This window comes from Microcebus murinus, chromosome 9 (assembly GCF_040939455.1).
Source record: "Microcebus murinus isolate Inina chromosome 9, M.murinus_Inina_mat1.0, whole genome shotgun sequence".
Classification (NCBI taxonomy): Eukaryota; Metazoa; Chordata; class Mammalia; order Primates; family Cheirogaleidae; genus Microcebus; species Microcebus murinus.
Genome location: NC_134112.1, coordinates 58878655 through 58896833, shown reverse-complemented (window position 1 = coordinate 58896833; position 18179 = coordinate 58878655). Strand labels below are relative to the sequence as shown.

The 18179-nt window shown below is 46.2% G+C and overlaps 1 protein-coding gene across 4 annotated transcripts in view; it reads right to left on the bottom strand.

The window, feature by feature from the left end:
• Positions 1-6516: 6516 nt before the first annotated feature.
• MAGI2 (membrane associated guanylate kinase, WW and PDZ domain containing 2) overlaps positions 6517-18179 on the bottom strand; it is a 1296878-nt gene continuing 1285215 nt past the window's right edge. For 2 of the 4 annotated variants that reach the window (XM_020289800.2, XM_076006486.1), the window contains one exon: positions 6517-17536. In XM_020289800.2, coding sequence (XP_020145389.2) covers positions 16866-17536 — 671 coding nt within the window. In that variant the 3' untranslated portion in view covers positions 6517-16865. The remainder of the gene's footprint in view (positions 17537-18179) is intronic. The other 2 variants (XM_076006487.1, XM_076006488.1) reach the window with 1 other exon arrangement.

Here is an 18179-nt window from a genome sequence, read left to right as displayed (position 1 = left end):
AAGGAAGGAGACAAACAGCTGCTGCTTGGGAGGCTGCAGGGCAGGCAGGGCCCTCATGGGGAAGCCAGGTCCCAGGTGCAGCACAAAGATGCGAGCAAGTTCAGAGACAAGAGCAGGGATGTGGGGACTTTGCTGATAACTTTCAGAGGGCTCAGGGGAGGAATTTCAGGGGACGGGGCCAGGAGAGGGAACGTCAGAATGCAGGGAGTAGTGACAAGAGTTCCAGGGATGAAGGATGCCCAGGTTAAGGGGCATGATGAGCTAGGTTGCTCCCATGCTGCGAGGAGGGAGGTGCAGGGAGTTGGTCTCCTGGGCGGCACACCAAGTTCTGGGGCTCGCACTGCCTGGGTGGCTTTACTCTTGGCTTGAGTTCTCATGTCTCCTCTGACTCCCGCCGATGGAGACCCGCAGAGGCCGCTCTTTTTCTGAGCTGGGAAATGGCCAATGCTCAAGTCTGCCAGAATGAGGGGTGTGAGGATGAGTGGTGGTTTGGCTCTCTCGGGTTGCAAGGAAGAGTGAGTAATATTCATGGGAGGGATGCCTTATACAGGGGAGGATTGTTGCTGGCACACTTAGGGAAGTGAAGACAGCTGGGCCTCAGCTAAGCCCAGGGAGAGAGTCTTGCTCTTTAAGAGACCATGACCTGACTATCCTAGGTACAGTCTACCAGCTGCTCTGGTGACTCAACGGCATTTCAAATAAGCAATATCTGTGCTTCCTAATTTAGTGTTTCATCCTTTTGATTTTCATCTGTTGCCCTTGTTTCTGTTTTTACTGTTACAGTTGCTACTTGCTCTCACCTCATGTTGTGTATTCAGATTCCCCAAGAGAGGAACTCTGACTCAACCCACCGCCCAATCCACCCAGCCCTTCCTCCACCCATCTATACACCCATCCCTTCATCCATTCACCCAACAAGCATTTATGGAGCACTTACTGTGTTCCAGGGACTGTTTTACGACAGTAAAGCGATGAAAGCAGATAAAGGTAAGGCTTACCTTCTAGTGCATGTGAGCAGAAAATAAACTAGTAAAAAATAAATTCACAGGAAGTGCTATGAAGAAAATGGAGCAGAGTAAGGGAGACAGAGAATATGGGGAGAGAGAGATCAGGAAAGACCTCTGGATAAAGTGGCATCTGAGCCAGCATCTACAGGAAGAGCATTGCGAGCAAAGGAAAAAGATGTTTCTGGAAGAGCAGCACAGCTGGAGCGAAGTGAGGAGGGGAGTGGGAGGCGAGGCCAGGCAGATGTGTGTGCGGAGGGGCCGGCCATGCGTGTGGAGTGTGAGCAGGGGCTGACATCATCCGACTTGTTTCATTTTACCACAGTCCTAGAATTTTATTCAAGTTCATCAATGCTCAATTTTCTTTTTAAAAATATAAACAGAAATTCTATTCACAGGTAATTTTTTGAGGTGTAATTCACCCTTTTTGGTGTATTGTTCTGGGAGTTTTGACTATTACTACAGTCAAGATATAAGCCAGCTTCTTACCCAAAAAGTTCCCTCGGCCCCTTTGTGGTCAGGGCCTCTCCTCAAACCCCCCACACCCTCTGCCACCACTGTCCTCTTTCCTATCCCTTTGTTTTCTGTCCCCATAGTTATGTGTACACAATGTCGTAGAAATGGGATTAGACGTCATGTAGCGGGAGTCTGGATTCCCCCACTGAGGAGAAAGCATTTGGGATTTATCCATGTTGCTGTGTATGTCAGGAGATTGTTTCCTTGTATTGCTGGGCAGGTTTCCAACGTGTGGATGTACCGCAGTTTCTTTATCCTCTCACAAGGAGAAGGACCTTTGAGTTGTTTTCAGTTTGGGGCGAATAACAGTAGAGCTACTCTAAACATTGCCATACAGGTATTTGTGTGAACATAAGCTTCCATTTCACTTGGACAGATACCTCAGGGTGGGATTGCTGGGTAAGTGTGTTTTACTTTTATACAAAACTGCTGAATTGTTTTCCAAGATGGCCGTATCATTTTGCGTTCCCGATAGCAATGCATGCTAGTTTTAAAGTTTTCGCCTTTGTAGTAGGTGTATAAGTGGTATCTCCACTTGTGGTTTTAATTTGCTTTGCTCGGATGACTTATAATGTTTAGCATCTTTTTATGCAGTTATTTGCCTTCTGTATATCTTCTTTATAGAGGTGCCTTTCCAAATCTTTCACTCTTTTTAAAAATTGAGTTTTTATGATTGGATTAAGGAGACTTTTAAAAATTTATTAGAATACAACTCTTTTATCACATTTTTTGTAATTTTTAAAATCAATTTATGACTTTTTAAAAATTTTCTTAACAGTGTCTTTTGAAGAGCAGAAGTTTTGAATTTTGATTTAAGTCCAATTTATCAAATATTTAGATTTTACATTTAGGCCCATGTTCCATTTTAAGTTAAATTTTGTGTATAGCATGAGATATGCATCAAGGAACAATCTTTTCTTACATAAGGATATCCAATTGTTGAAGAACTATTTTCTCTCTACTAAATTGCCATTGAGCCTTTGTTGAAAATAAATTGATCATGTACATATGGGTCTGTTTCTGAACTCTGTTCTATTCCATTGATCTATGTGTCTATCATTTGCTAATATCTCACTGCTTTGACTCCTGTAGCTCAGTGGTTCTGACCTGGGGACAATTTTGCCTGTCCCCTCTCCTCTGCTCCTGAAGATATTAGTCAATGTTTGGAGACATTTTTGGTTCTCCATAATTGGTGGGTAGAGGTCAGGGATGTTACAAACAGTCCTGAATTGAACAGGACAGACTCCCACAACAAAGAATTATTCAGCCCAAAATGTTAGTAGTGCTCAGGTTGAGAAACTCTGTGTAGCTTTAAAGCAAATCCTGAAGTGAGATAACATGACCTTAACACAACAGTTTTGGAGGTGCAGGGAGACTATTACAAACATACAAGATTGCTATGAGGATAAAACTGGACAACATATGCCAACGTGCTGAACACACAGCTAATGCTAATTCGATGCTAATTTACTCATCATTTGTTACTGCTCCTGACTTTGACCAAGTTCTCTCCTTGTGGCAATCCTTTCAGTGTGGCCTCTGCGCTTGTCCAGGGCCTCCACATTAGGTTTTGAGACTCTGAGGAGTTCTCTGTTGATAAGTCCCTGTTTGTCTCTCGTGTCTCCCCGCACACACATGCGTTGCGTGTCCTGCTGCAGGGCCTGGCATTTGCTTACAAGGCAGTGGCCACCTGCTCGCTGGGAACAGGCCATTGGGCTTTCCTGTTCCATGAGGGCCCCTTCTGGGCCAGATTGCCAAAGGTTACTGATTGCTATGGTTTGGATATGGTTTGTTTGGCCAAGTCCCATTTGAAATTTGATCTCCAGTGTTGAAGGTGGGGCCTGGTGGGATTTGCTTGGGTCTTGGGGGCGGATCCTTCATAAATGGCCTGGTGCCATTCTTACAGGAGTGAGTCCTCACGCTGAGTTGCTGACAGAACTGGTCATTAAAAAGAGAGTCTGGGCCGGGCGCGGTGGCTCACGCCTGTAATCCTAGCACTTTGGGAGGCCGAGGCGGGCGGATTGCTCGAGGTCAGGAGTTCGAAACCAGCCTGAGCGAGACCCTGTCTCTACCAAAAATAGAAATAAATTAATTGACCAACTAAAAATATATATACAAAAAATTAGCCGGGCATGGTGGCGCATGCCTGTAGTCCCAGCTACTCGGGAGGCTGAGGCAGTAGGATCGCTGAGCCCCGGAGATTGAGGTTGCTGTGAGCCAGGCTGACGCCACGGCACTCACTCTAGCCTGGGCAATAAAGTGAGACTCTGTCTCAAAAAAAAAAAAAAAAAAAAAAAAGAGAGTCTGGCGCCTCCCTCCATTCTGATTCCTTCCTCTGGCCATGTGATGCTGCTCCCCTTCGCCTTCCCACCTGAGTGGCAGCTTCCTGCGGCCCTCACCAGAAGCAGATGCTAGCTCCATGCTTCTTGCACAGCCTGAAGAATGATGGGCCACATAAATGTCTTTTCTTTATAAATGACCCAGCCTCAGGTGTTCATTTATAGCAACACAAATGGACAAACACTTAGTCCGTTTACAAATGGACTAAGACAATGACCTCGTGAATAGCTTTCTCTTGTCTTGTTCTGATCATAGGCTACTTGGCCATGTGGGTCTGGGTCCCCTGGCCAGAACAGCCTCAGGGAGTTTATTACACCTCTTCCAATCTGTTCATTTTCCCTCGCCTGACATTCATTTAACAATTCATTCTTTCATTCTATAAATGTGCCAGTTAATGGTGGTGTGTCAAGGACTAGAGTTAGGAACAAGGCAGGTGTAATTCCCGCCCTCCTGGAGTTTACATGTTGACTGGGATGAGAGATATTAAGTAGCTGAATAAATGCTCAAGAAAGATTTGTGAAATGAATGGCAATCAGTTCTCCTATACTCTGTTTATATAATGTGAATGCATTTACATTTTTCCTACGGCTGCTTTTATGCCACGGTGGCAGAGCTGAGTGATTGTGACAGATATAACATGACCTACGAAGCCTAAAATATTTATTATCTGACATTTTACAAAAACGTTTGCAGATCCCCGGTCATATGCCTCAGATGTGTTCAGAGTATAAGGCCATCCGGGGACGCCCTCCGTGTCGGGGGCGAGGTGGAAGCCAGCACTGGTGGACACCACTTGTGATCACGGACTATCGTGAATACGACAGTTTGTGGGAAAACATCTTCTTGTCTGAAATGTCAGTCCATTTAGCATTGCCTTCACATGGGAAGCTGAAAACATTCTCATAATGCCTTCCACTGAGGCAGTTTCTAGGGGAGAGGAGGAAAAATTTCTTTTTGCTTATGGAAAAACACAAAAAGTATTGAGTCAGAATTGTCTACCAGTTCCATGGTGTGCAGAGGTAGCTGCCAGACAGCCGCCCAAGCAGGAACTACATTTCCCAGCTCCCTTGGTGTCCAGACATGGCCACGGGACTAGTTCTCACCAGGGGGATGTGAGTGGGAGAGACCTGTCACTTGCAGGCAGGGACTTAAGGAAGCAGAGAATTGGCTGTAATTGCTGCACACTCTCTTTCCCTTTCTGCTGTCTGGATGCGGGGGACTCTGCGGTTCTAGGCAGGGCTTCTCAAACTTTCACGTACAGACAGTCCTGACTCATGAGGGTCGGATGGGATCTTTCCACTTCACAACGGTACGAGAGTGATACACATTCGGTAGAAACCATATTCGGGTACCCACACAACCATTCTGCTTTTCACTTTCAGTACAGTATTCAATAAATTACACGAGCTACTCAACTCTCTATTATGCAATAGGCTTCAAGTTAGATGATTTTTCCCCACTGTAGGCTGATGCGAGTGTTCCGAGCGTGTTTAAGGTAGGCTGGGCTAAGCTCTGATGTTTGGTAGGTTAGGTGTATTGAATGCTTTTCCGACCTAGGATATTTTCAACTTGGGATGGGTTTATCGGGATGTGACTGCATTGTAAGTTGAGGAACACCTGTGTATCAGTCCTCTGCACAAGGGGAGCTTCTTAAAATGCAGCTCTGAAGAAGTAGGTCTAGGGCAGGGCCTGAAACCCTGCATTTCTCACAAGTTTCCGGGGCTGCCTGGCTGCAGGTGCTCAAGCCACTCTTTCCAAAGCCAGGCTGTGGGGTATGGTGGCGCCAGAGAATAAAAGGAACATGGGGCTCTGAATCACCGTGCAAAGAAAAGCCACCTCTTCACCCAGAAACTCCTGACCTGTCACCTGAGTGAGAATCAAAGATTTTGGGGAGTGGAGGGTGGGATTTATTTATCACAGCAGCTAGTCTTCTGGAAATAGTTCAGCCAATTCCCTGCTGCTTTAAACATCTTGGCAGGGTAATTCAGGAAGAAACCATCCCTGCTGCCCCCTTCCTTAATATGGCTGTGTGTTGCAGAGGGCTGCTTCATGTTTTAGAGGATCTGTGCGTAACAACGCTTTGGAACCCTACCCACACCCATCCTATACCATCAGCTCCTTGATGATGGCAATGAGGAGGGAAAAAAGAATCTCAGGTTTTTTATTTGTTGAGTCAGATTGAAAACAGAGTGTGAAAATATGTTTTGGGATTGTTTTGTGAGTAATCTGTCTCTTCTGGTGGGAAGGTCGGCAGAGGGTCTTTGGTCTTAAGAGGCGGATGCAGGAAGCTCAGGGAGAGTCTCTTAATCAGAGGGCGGGCAGTGAGTATCGGGGCCCTGATGCAGGCTGCGGGGCTGAGGTTGGCTGGAACGGCCCCAAAGTGCTCTCTCCCAAAGGCTGTTGACATAAGCAACAGGGAGCCTGGGCAGGGAGTCAAACGGGATACTTGGGGTGTGTGTGTGTGTTATTTGGAAGAGTTGCAATTGGAGCAGAGAGGCAGAGGGAGTCTGGCCCAGTCCAGGCCCCAAACTGGCAGAGGCCTTTTACTTGTTTCCAGCAAATATTTACAGTGGGGAGGCCAAGTTCATCTAAGGAGCCCTGACCAGCTGGACCCAGGGTATTAGAACTCAGCCAAGGATATTAGTGGAAAGTCTCTCCCTGGGTTTGAGCAAGGAAGGTGAGAACAAGAAGGCTTGCCCTGTCACTGCTGCTCTGGGCCTGATCTTGTGAAACCAGAGCCCAGGCCAGGTCTGCGTAAGCCTGCTGGCTTCAAAGGCAAGACTGGGCCCGAACATGAGTAGCGGAAAGTCCAAGGGAAAAGAGTTATTGGGCTTATTTTGTATAAAGCACCTGGATGAGTCCCAGAAGCTAAATCTCATCCCAAGTGGTGCTCAAATAACAACATCGGGCCCAGTTGTGACAGAATTTTGTAGACACAGCTGCAAATCTGAGAAAAATCACTAACTGCCCACTATGACTAGCACTCCTCACCACGCTGAAAGTCGCTCTTACCCAGGGGAACTATATTGGATTTAGAGAGGAGACTAATTTTTTAAAAAATTACCTTCAGCACGTATTCACTAAGTACCTAGTATACGTTAGGCACTGTGAGTGTTAATTCCAGAAATACAAGATCAATCTTCAATCTACACCTTGATGTTGGAGACAAGAGCTGAGAACCTGTGAAATAAGAGTTCTGAGTTGCTGTTCTGATTAGACACCTGCCCGGAAAGTTCTCCACAGAGTCGTAAGTGTACCAGTGAGGTCTCCTGGTGGGGTCTCTAGAAAGGACAGAAGTCCCGGAAGGCTGAGCTCCATGCAGCAGCCTCTGGGGCTGCAGCAGGGCAGGACCATGCACTGCAGGGGTGGAGAGGGAGCAAAGAGGAGCTAATGTCCAGGGAGAAAGGCAGAGAGTGGGAGTGTAATGGTTATTCCCACGTGGTGTTTGTCCCCTCTGATGTCTCCACTCCACAGCCCGGAGTGTTGTTTACAAGAAACCCATATCACATCAGGTTGTTCTGCCCAATTAGAAGCCATCAGTGGCCTCCTGCTGCCTTTTGGAAGGAGGCCCGAGGCCTGGCCAAGGCCTATCAGGCCCTGTGTGATCTGGACCCCGTGGCTTTGGCTTCCTGCTGGCAAGTTCGCCCTCATCCTCTGTGCCCGCAGTGACCAGCTTCTGACAGGTCCTCAGATCTGCCAGCCAAGTCCACCTGCCACTCCCTCTAGGGTGACCAGACCACCTGGATTGCCTGGGAATGAGGAGCTTGCTGGAGTGTGGACTTTCAGTTTTAAAACTGGGACAGCCTTTGGCAAGCTGGAATGAGTTAGTCATCCTGGGCCCCTTGGGTCTGGACTCTGCTCCTGACGTCCCCACCCAGAGTGCTCCTGTCTGCCTCCTGAGCATCTTCGCTTTCAGCAGAACCCTGTCTCCTCCTGAGAAGCCTGCGGGGCTGCCCTCCCCAACAGCAGGTCCCTGCCGTGGCATCCTTACTGCCCCCATCCCATGGTGCTCATCACAATGGCACTTACCTGATCAATCTCGGAGTGACTTCCTGCTGATGAAAGCGGGTGGGCCACACCCCCACTGTCTAGTTCCCAGTCACAGTCCCTGGCACGCGGCTAACCCCTAAAAACTATTCGGTGAATGAGAGTCCCAGCGTACCACTGCCACGGTTTATACACCTCTTAACAATAGTGTCGAATACATGTGTCAAATATTTACTGTGTGCCAGTCTCAAATAATTTGTGTCTGCCCGTTTCTCAGCCTGGATGATGGTTACACACATGCCTATTTTAAAACTGAGTAAACCATCCATACGTTTTTGTGGGTTTTTTTTGGTATATATGCTATTTTGTCACAATATTAAAATTGGAGTCCCTGGACATATGTGAATGAGTCTGTGCGTGTGTGTGTTCATGTGTGCGTCTATATCCATGCATTCTCAGCCTTTATCTTGTCCTTAGTTTGCTCACTGCAGCTCGCTTTGAGACACAACTAGGGCCTCATCAGAGTTGGAAACCCAGATGAAGTAAGAATCGAGGTGTTCCTGAATAACACAGAGACAGTCGGAAGATGTGTCCCCGAGTTTTCTGACACCTGCTAATCTGTAAAACTTGAAAAGGGCAATGTCCAGGGCTGTCTGTTTTGGAGCGTTTCTGTGAATTTCTTTTTTTACTCCATGACCACTACAGTTGAAACACTCGCAGCTCGCTTGTATTATCTTGTTAAGGACTGAAAAAATAAATTGGCTTACGTCTTTCTTGGCAGCACCTGGGTTTTAAGAAGTCGCATCGTGTCTCAACCTTTGTTTCCTGTAACACAGCTCTCTTTGCACGCTAACACTTGTGGGGATGCATTTCTGACGCACGGGACACTGCCCTTCCCAAGCGGTTCAGCACACTCCCTTTGCTGTAGCCTTTGCCTTAAGGCAAGTCTTTAAAGATATTGTAAGAACATTCCACTTCCATTAGTACATTTTATTCATTATTCCTGAGAGTCGTTTTAATCACATTAATTCAGAAGGTCCCGGCAGCCCTTGGATTGCACCACCTGTAGTCTCCCTCACTCTGTGGTCCCTTCTGGGTAGATGGTCTACGAGTCCCAAAAATCTCAACCACTCCTGACGTCCTTCCCTCCCCTTCGTCCAGGCCCGCTTCACGGCCTTGTCATTGTGCTCTCTCTGCAGCTTCCTCTTGTGCAATGGAAAGGGCATAGTGTGAGAATCAAATGGAAATAGTCATAATATCCCTTCGGAGATGACCCATTGTTATATATACCCAAAATAATAATTCTGCTATTCTAGATAAACTACGTCCTTGGCTCCTGGCCTTGGGATGAGGCTAGCTTTCTTTGTGTGACTGGACCAATGCTGCACACACGTGTCAGGTGAAGAGATGCCCCAGGAAGTCCTAGGCAGAGCATGATGTTTCAGAAACCCCTGCAGATAAACAGGGAGGCTTAAATCATTTGTGCCCTCAGAATGCTATTTTGTACTGCTTTGTAAAGAGTATTAATTTATTCAACGACAATTTATTGCACACTTGCTAAATACCAAGTGTTGTGTTAAGGTAGACTTGGTTTTGAATTCTAGATCTGCCACTTGGGAGCAGAAAGGACCTCAGTCATTCTTTTGTTTTTCTCTCGTTCATGTTTTTTTCCCTCTTTTTCAAGATTCCCAGGAAAACATTTTCATTCTTTTTACATCTCTAGTGTCATCTCTACATTCTATACATTCAAGCAGATTTCTACTAACTGCATATGATATGGAGTTCTTCAATGAGCCTCTTCTTCACTCCAGAGCTTCTCCAAATCTCTATCCTCTGGTTCTTAACCATCTTGGAGACACATGTCTTCCTTGCGAGTCTCCTCTCTACCCTTGTGTGTTCTGTGTTCTTTCCCTACCATTTCCTCCAGGGTTCCTTACCTCCTCACTCCCTGCCTGTACCCCCATGGTCAGTTTCCCTCTCGTCCTCCTGCTCCTTCCCCTTGGGCTGAAAGCTGGAAAGAGTCACCTCCAGACTAAGAACCAACCAACCAACCAACCAACCAACCAACCAACCAACCAACCACAACCACCTACTTTCTTCTATTCTGCTTCTCCTTTGAGCTGACAATGCTTTTGTCTCTCCTCACAGCCTCTGCTTCCTCACTCCTCATTCACTGGGTGACTCAACTTACCATTCTACTAAAAGGTCTCTTGAACCTCCAGTAATCAAAATCAATGATCCAGTCTTATTCCTGACCCTAAGTGACATCGTTGCAGGGGTAGACAGTGGTGGCCACTCCATATTTGTTGAAATTCTCTCCTCCCCAGGGCTCCATGGCCTGGCAGCGTCCAGTCTCCCTCACCATTCTTTCCCTGACCCGTCCTTCTGTACCCACCTTCCAAATGTGGCTCTTGTCCCTTTTCTCTACCTTGAAGACCATATCAACTTTTACTTCTAGGATAGTGGTCCTCAACTTTGGCTGCTCAACTGTTAAGCCTCCTTGAGGAGCTTTTAAATTACACCTTGATGCCCAGATCCCATCCCAATGAATTACATTGGGATCTCTGGGGCAGTTCCCAGCAGGGCTCCAGGGGGTTAATTCCTACCTAAATGTTTAGACTTAGTCTCTCACTTGAACTTCAGTTTTTGAAACATTTTTATCTTCAGTCTATGATTACTGGTTGGATGAATATTTCCATCTGGGCCACCTGAGAGGCCATCATACCTTACACGTTAAAAACCTTAGTGCTACTCCTCATAGATCTGGTCCTTTTCCCATTTCCTCCTTTTCACTTGGGCTTGAAGCCTGTGATTTTCCCCTAACTCTTGGCATCTGCCATGGTTTACGTATTTGACTCCTCCAAATCTCATGTTAAAATTTGATCCCCACTGTTGGAGGTGGAGCCTAATGGGAGAGCTTGTGGTCATGGGGACAGATCCTCATGAATGGCTTTCTGCCATCCTCTTAGTAGTGAGTTCTTGCACTGTTAGTTCCCCCGAGAGCAGGTTGTTACTCCTCTCTCACTCTTCCTCTCTCACTCACCATGTGATCTCTGCACCCAGCGCTCCCTTTCACCTTCCACCATGAGTTGGGACAGCCAGAGGCCCTCACCAGAAGCAGATGCTGGCTCCATGCTTCTTGTATGGTCTGTAGAACCGTGAAACAAATAAACCTCTTTTCTTTATAGATTACCCAGCCTCAGGTATTCCTTTAGAGCAACACAAACAGACTGAAACAGCCTCCAATAAGTCTGAGGTCTGCCTGTTTTCCCTCCTAAAGAGCCCCTGCAACCCTCCTCTCCATTCTAGGTGCCCAGGTCTTCTTATCTCTCACTGGACTGATATTAAGCAACTACCAGAGCTTCTCCCACCTCTGCTCCCCCCAGACAAGACTGTCAGGACTAATTTCCAGAGCCAAAGCTGATTTTGTCTTTTCTCTGCACAGAACCTTTACTGACACTCCACTGATAGATAATAGCATTTGTGGTCTGTTTTAATCTCCCCATTTCTCTCTCTCTCTCATACACTCTGAGTCAAAATAAATAACTTCCTATTCCTCTAACATTTGGACAAATTTCCCGACTCTGACTTTGCTCAAATTGTTCTCTCCCTCATACCTCTTCTGCCTCTTGAAATCCTACCCATCCTTCAAAACCCAACTAAAATGCCACTTATCCAGGATGACTTCTAACTTTCTGCAGCCTACAGAATCTGCACTCCTACTGTCACACAGACCACATTCTGTCATGTGTTAGCTTGACTAGCTTTAGCTAGCTTATAGGCAGCTTAGGAATAGGGCCTGTGCTCTGTTCACCTGTAATGTTTTATATACGGTAGGCACTCAACAGCTATTTTAAAAAATTTTGTTCTACTAAATTAAGATTTGCCTGTATGAGTGTCCTTTTTAGCTCACATGGCCCCTAAAATAATTTTATAAAACATTAGACCCAATTTCATTTCTAAATTGACATCTCTATTTTCTAAATCGCAAACTTAAATACTGCAAAGGATATACTTCTTATACGTATCCTTTAAATATATTTTTATTTAAACCTTATAATTACAGATTTAATGCCTTTAATGTATGGAAAATATCTGCCATATAATCTAATAGGCAAAGCCAGTCTATGTGGTGAAGGCAGACATGTAGCCAAATCACACGTTCAATCAGAAAATGTCTGACTTTATTTAGAAATTCAAATAAATGTGGATGTTAATTCTTAGATAGAAACTCTGCCAGGGCTCCTGGATGAAAGAAGATACTGCCCACCTAAATATTTCTTCCTGATGCTCTCTGCTTTGCCCCCTGGTTCTCCCTGGAAGGGCTGCATTCTTTAAATGTTGCTTTGTTTAACTCCCTAGAGGTTTTTACATCTCGAGGTAGTGTACCAGTGTGAAAGGCAGGACTGGTGATAGATCTGTCCTTTCTTTGTAATGCAAAAGCCCCTTGTATGGGCAGGTGGACTTGGACACACCTTGTTAGGGTTTTAGAAAATTTACCTCCCACTTAAGAAAGAAGGTCAAAGGTCACTTCGTTGCTTCAAGAGTACCAGGTTCTTCCAGGTGAAATCACTCTCCAAGAGGCAGTTTCTTCAGAAGAAAAGATCCCATCAAAGGCTTAGAGCCCTTAAAAAGGGAGAAGGCTCTCACTTGTGGTTGCTGGTTACCCTCTGGCGTGGTGGTGGGCCTGACGTGAGCTTTGGTGAATTTCCTGATCTCTGAGTTGCTGGGGTGATAGGCTGCCAAATGCCCAGCAAGGGTTTGGCTTAATTCTAGGGTGTCGCTCCATTGTTTATACTCAAATGTTTACAACCACAGCTATTATTACTACCAATAATCATAATCATAACCTCTGCGCATTTAATTGGGGCCCTGCATAAATGAGACATGATGCAGAACTTATCATTAGACATAGTAGTTTTACTATTTTAAGACTTGGAAAGCACTCTTGTGATTTTACAGGCATCCTGTCTGGCACTGTGGTTGTCTGAAAAAGAAATCTCTGTTAAATCCAGATTCTTTCAGCAATGGGGTCATTTGATATTGCCATGAGTGTGGCCTGAAAAAAAAAAACACAGCAAAATCAAGAGGGGAGAGGAAGATTCAACTTTGAGGAGCCCCAGATTTACACAATTTGGGGGAAATGCATTGGAAAGAGAATATAAACTTTCAAGTAAGATTCAGGGCCCATGCAAGCTTCAGTTTCTGTAGCATTATAGCAAATTCACCTCCACTGCAGGAACAGCGGTCAGGTTTCCGGCAGAGTGTCTCGTGCTTAGAATACACATTTGAAGCGATCCCAGGCAGGTATGTACCTCATTAGCCATAGGCTTTCCCATCTCTGGGGGCTGCACTGACCACCGCTTGCAAGGTGAATCAGACCCTGATGAAAGTGTGGGATTCTCTGCGGAAGGCCAGGCTGCGGTTCCAAGACGGCTGCTGGGAATCTGTGGGCTTTGGGTCAGATGTGGCCTGAAGATGGTTTGTTGTGATGGTGTTTTTTCCTTCTTGTTCAGTGTTTCTTACAAATGTGAATTATACTTGTCAAACTTTAAAAACCAGAAAATTTCAAATACAGAGCTGATTTTTTTTTCTCTTGAGAAACTGAAAGACTGTTCCACACTGAACTTAAAAAACATCAGCTTTTGAGAAAGGAGGACATGCTTGCCCTTTGGCCCAGTCCCCACCTGGCTGCCTTTCTCAGATTCTCCTGCTTGACCTTGGACAGCTGTGAATTGATGATAAGGCTCCTGTCCAAGCCAAGTGCCTTGCCTTACCCTGGTCCCTTGCCTTATCCCTGTCCTAATCCTTTTGATCTCTGATTTCCTATCTTTTCCGTGTCTTAATCAGTTTTCTTTTTTTTTTTCTTTTAAGATTAGCTGTGCATTATGAATATTTACACCCCATCTTATTAGCTACATTGTTTTATAGCTCTTTGGCATTTTCAGCTTGCATCGGGCCATTCTCAGATTATTTCATGAAGCACCACATATATTTATTACAAATGTCTTCATTTTTGTGTTTAATGTCACACTTCATATCACATTTTTTCCTTCTCTAAAAGTGATACATGGTATGTTTAATTAAACATTTTTGTATTGGAATAGAAGATTGACAGTTTGAGAATTTTAGGCCTCCTATTGACATAAGTGGGAGAAAGTCTTGACAGGATGAGGGTTGAGGGCTATTCCTTTCTATTGAAAACTCCTTGATGGCAGGGCTGTAATGACCCAATGCCCGGGCAGAACTCTCCCTTCTCCCTACTGCAGGTATTGCAATAAATTTTGAAAAGTACATTTGGCTCTTCATTATGCACCTATGCACTGCTGCTCACTAAATGCTGGCTTCTGCATGAATCCCTTGGGATCTTGCATGAAAAAGTTATAGAATTAAAACGAAAAAATGTGATGGAATTTACTGTTGATTGATACTTTAAATCTTTTTTGAAAAAAGGTACAGTATCAATCAATGTAGCAAGCAACAGAAACATGTCAATTCATGAATGATATAGTAAGCTGACCAGCGAACACCAACTATTAATAGATAGTAATCTTTTCCATGTAATACCACTGTATTTAGATTTATGTTTCAAAGAAGTTCTATTTGGGGCATTAAACTTATACTTTCAAAAATCCAAGAAAACTGCAGTTTTTAAAAACTAAGTTAACCCCCAGTAATAATCTATTTCAAATTAACACACAACCTATATAGTTGGAAAAAGAAAAGATTTTTGGATATATATTTTATTTGACAGTGTTTTAGAATATCATACAGTAAACAAGATTTCTGTAAAAGTTAATTTATCCATAGTGGTGCGTTTCATAAAAATAGTTGCTCACTTACAGTCTTTCTGTGACTATTAATACATGGAATTATATTTATAGAGATACAGCTGTACAGGGTAAATTCACAGCTAACACTACACAGAAATATTATTTGGAATGGGATTTAGATGATGTGCTGTCTTCACAGGTTATGGATTACAGCCGCATAAAGCAATTACTGCACAAGTAATAGCTGTGAACTGTGCAAATTAGAGTTTATGCCAGCGTAATCTCAATTTTTTTTTTCCTTTTGTAACACATGGAAAATAAAGGTCAGAGGATACAGTACCAGGACGTGCAGCTACACTACAGAAGCATTGTCCAAAACCAGATTCAATAAATTAATGGCAAACTATACTGGATTTCTAGTCCAGGGGAGAAAGACTAATTGAGATTAAACCAAAAGTATTATAAACTGCTACATGTGTTTGTGCTTTTGTTTATGATGAATGGGTTTCATTTTTGGAAATTGCTTTTACAAGCTGCAAGACCCTTCACGTGAGGCTTTCGACTGTATTCTCTCCTTTTCAAACAACTAAGCCACTCCAATGTCTGATGGAAATTAAACTGCTAGTGCTCAGGTTACTGCAATTACAAAGAGAGGGAATGAGTCAGCTCAGGGAGGCTATTTTGTGTGACCTCTGCGATGGACCTGATCTCCCCCTTTACTTATAAGGCTACAAGTGCAGGGAGGTGAGGCTTATTTGCATTTGAACTCCTGTAAGGAGGCAGAATAGGAGAAGAATGAAGCCTCCTTCATTCAGGGCATATTAAAAAGATATTGCCTTCAGAAACATTTTGCCATTTAATACATGTAGCTACAATAAGTACCAACGGATAATTAATTGAAGCTAACATTTTACAAAGAAATAGTAAAACAGCAGGGAAGAAAGGCAAGATTTAGAATTTTACTAGGAGATCAATCATAGATCCGTGGAGATAAACAGAAACATTAGAGGTTGCTAACGAAATAAAAAATTGGCAGAGAATACAAGACAAAAGCAAACCAAATGGAAACAAAAGGACAAAGAATTAAGGAAAGAAAGATAAGCAGAAAGGAATGCTAAAAAGACTCATGTTCTTTAATGAAAATAAATTGGTTATAATAATGATTTTTTTAATATTAGAGATTCATTATAATCTGAGAAATATAAGACAAATACTTTGCCTCTGCTCTGTCAAAGTGCAAATGAAGCCATGGAAAGAGGGTTTAAAATAAGACAATAAAATAAGTGACATATAACATTGCTGACAATGAAGCTATTTATCTCTGCTAGCCTGGAACAATAGAAAAGCCTTTTCATAAAGGAACTGCAGCGTTGCCAATCTTGATTAAACAAATTGTGGTCCTTCAGTTACAAAATTCATATTTTAGAGGAGAACCAATTAAGATCTACGAGCTAAACTGCAAAATTCTGACATGGCAAACTGTTCCCTAGGATACAATTTTTAAAACCTTTTTGTCCTACCACTGAAAATGTACAGAAATATGATTTGATCACAGAAATGGCAGTAAAAATGGCATCACACCAATGAATTCACTAGATTTCTAACTCATCCTGCAGTACGCAGGGGACGCTGCTGCTAATACCGAGTATGGATGCCGAGGGTGAGCCGCGGAAACGTGTCATGGGCGAACAGTTCTGAATGTTTCAAAGAAACCCTTTAACCCCTGTCTAGATATGTCAAGAACAATTTATTTACAACGCTTTTAGATCAATTAAAAGATATAATCTTGTCTCAGTTTCAGCTTGCTCCGTGCAGTTTGATTTTTAAGGCGATATTCCAGTTTGTGATTGCTCTTAACTTGTCCAGTTTCTTGATATAAAGTTTGGATGACATCCAAATCCTTCATGCAGTGGGGGGAATTTTTTAATCTTTCTTTCTCTCTTATTTTATTTATTTATTTTTTTCTTTTTACTAAAGCTACACTGCACTGTCTCTGTGATGTTCTTCACGTTATTTTGGTTCTTCCATAGCTGCCAAAGCCCCCACAGTGGGGCCGGGGGCTTCAGGATCAGTTTAGGTCCGCGCGTGGACGCTGTGCCGCCCATGCTCGTCGGACACGTGGGACCTCACGTCGGTGTTCCCAGGCTTGGTGCCTCGTGGATCTATGCGTGTGACAGTGGAAATAAATTAAAACGCCGTGAGACGGAACCCAGGAGGCACGGCCCGCGCCGAGGCGGGGCGCGGCTCATCTGCCCGCGGCCGGGGCGCCCGGCTTGAGCGCGCCCGGCAGCTTGTCGGAGCCCGGCACCCTCCAGGGCCCCGGCGCCACGGCGGCCTTGCGCGCGGGGGCGCCCCCTGGGGGCCGCGGGCCTGGCCGGGGGCCCGCGCGCGCGCCCGCCCTGCCCTCGGCCTCCCGCGCGCCCGGCCGCTCCGCGCCGCCGCCGCCGGGACCCGCAAACGCGGCCGCAGCCCCGGGCCCTTCGCGCCGGCCGAGCTCGGGGCCCGCCGCGGCGCGGACGCCCTCCTTCCCGCCCGCCCGCGCCGCGTCCGCCGCGTCCGCCGCCGCGGGTCCCGGCGCCCTGGCCTCCGAGGCGGGCCTGCCGGCCTCGGGCCGCCCCTGGCCGCCGGGCGCCTCCTCGAGCCTCGGCCGCGCGGCCCTCTGCGGACTCGCCGCGCGCTCGCTCTGCTCCCCGAGGCGCTGCTTCTTCTGGCCGCAGGCTGAAAGCTCCTTTGGTTTCCTAACGTCGTGTTCCCTTTTGATATCCCAAGTCGGGTCTGGGCTTATCTGGTGGGAAGGGTCGGAGGGTGGGGCTGGATGCGATGGAGAGAATGGCGAGAGGACGTCTTCCAGCGAGACGCCTACTTCCGGCAGACCTGGGGCGGCGGCAGCGGGAGGACTCCAGGCGGCGGGTTCGTCTGCGGAGCAAGCACAGGCGTTAGGGCCGCGCGGGCGAGCTGCCCCGCCACTCGCTGACGCAGGCCCGGGAAGGGGGCAAGGGCAGGCAGCTCTGCAGGCTGCTCTCTAGGCCCAGGTCACCGCCACCCCCACCCTCGCTGCCGAGAGGGCAGCCGGCCACGCCCTGGGTCTTGCGTCCCCCCTCCCTTCTTACCACCCCTGCCCCCACTGGCAGGCCAGGGAGGCCGCTGCAAAGCCCAGGCCTAATCCCTGCGCCTTGGCCGCTTCTCGCTTTCTGGGGTGTCATCAGGTCTGACAGTCCTGTGCCATCGGACTTGGCAGTGCTTGCATCAATGGTTCTCAAACGCTAGTACTGCGGTCCCCAGCCCTGGGCCCCAACCCAGCACGGACAAGTACCCGTCTGTGGCCTCTTAGGAACCGGGCGCACAGCAGCTGAGCCGCCGGCGGGCAAGCGAGGCTTCATCTGTATTTACAGCCGCTCCCGCTCCAATCACCGCATAAGCTCCGCCTCCTGTCAGATCACCCGAAGACAGTAGATCCTCCAGGGAGCGCGAACCCTACTGTGAACTGCGCATGCGAGGGGTGGTTGTGGGTCCCGGTGAGACTCTACTGCCTGATGATCACAGGGGAAGCTGAAGTGGT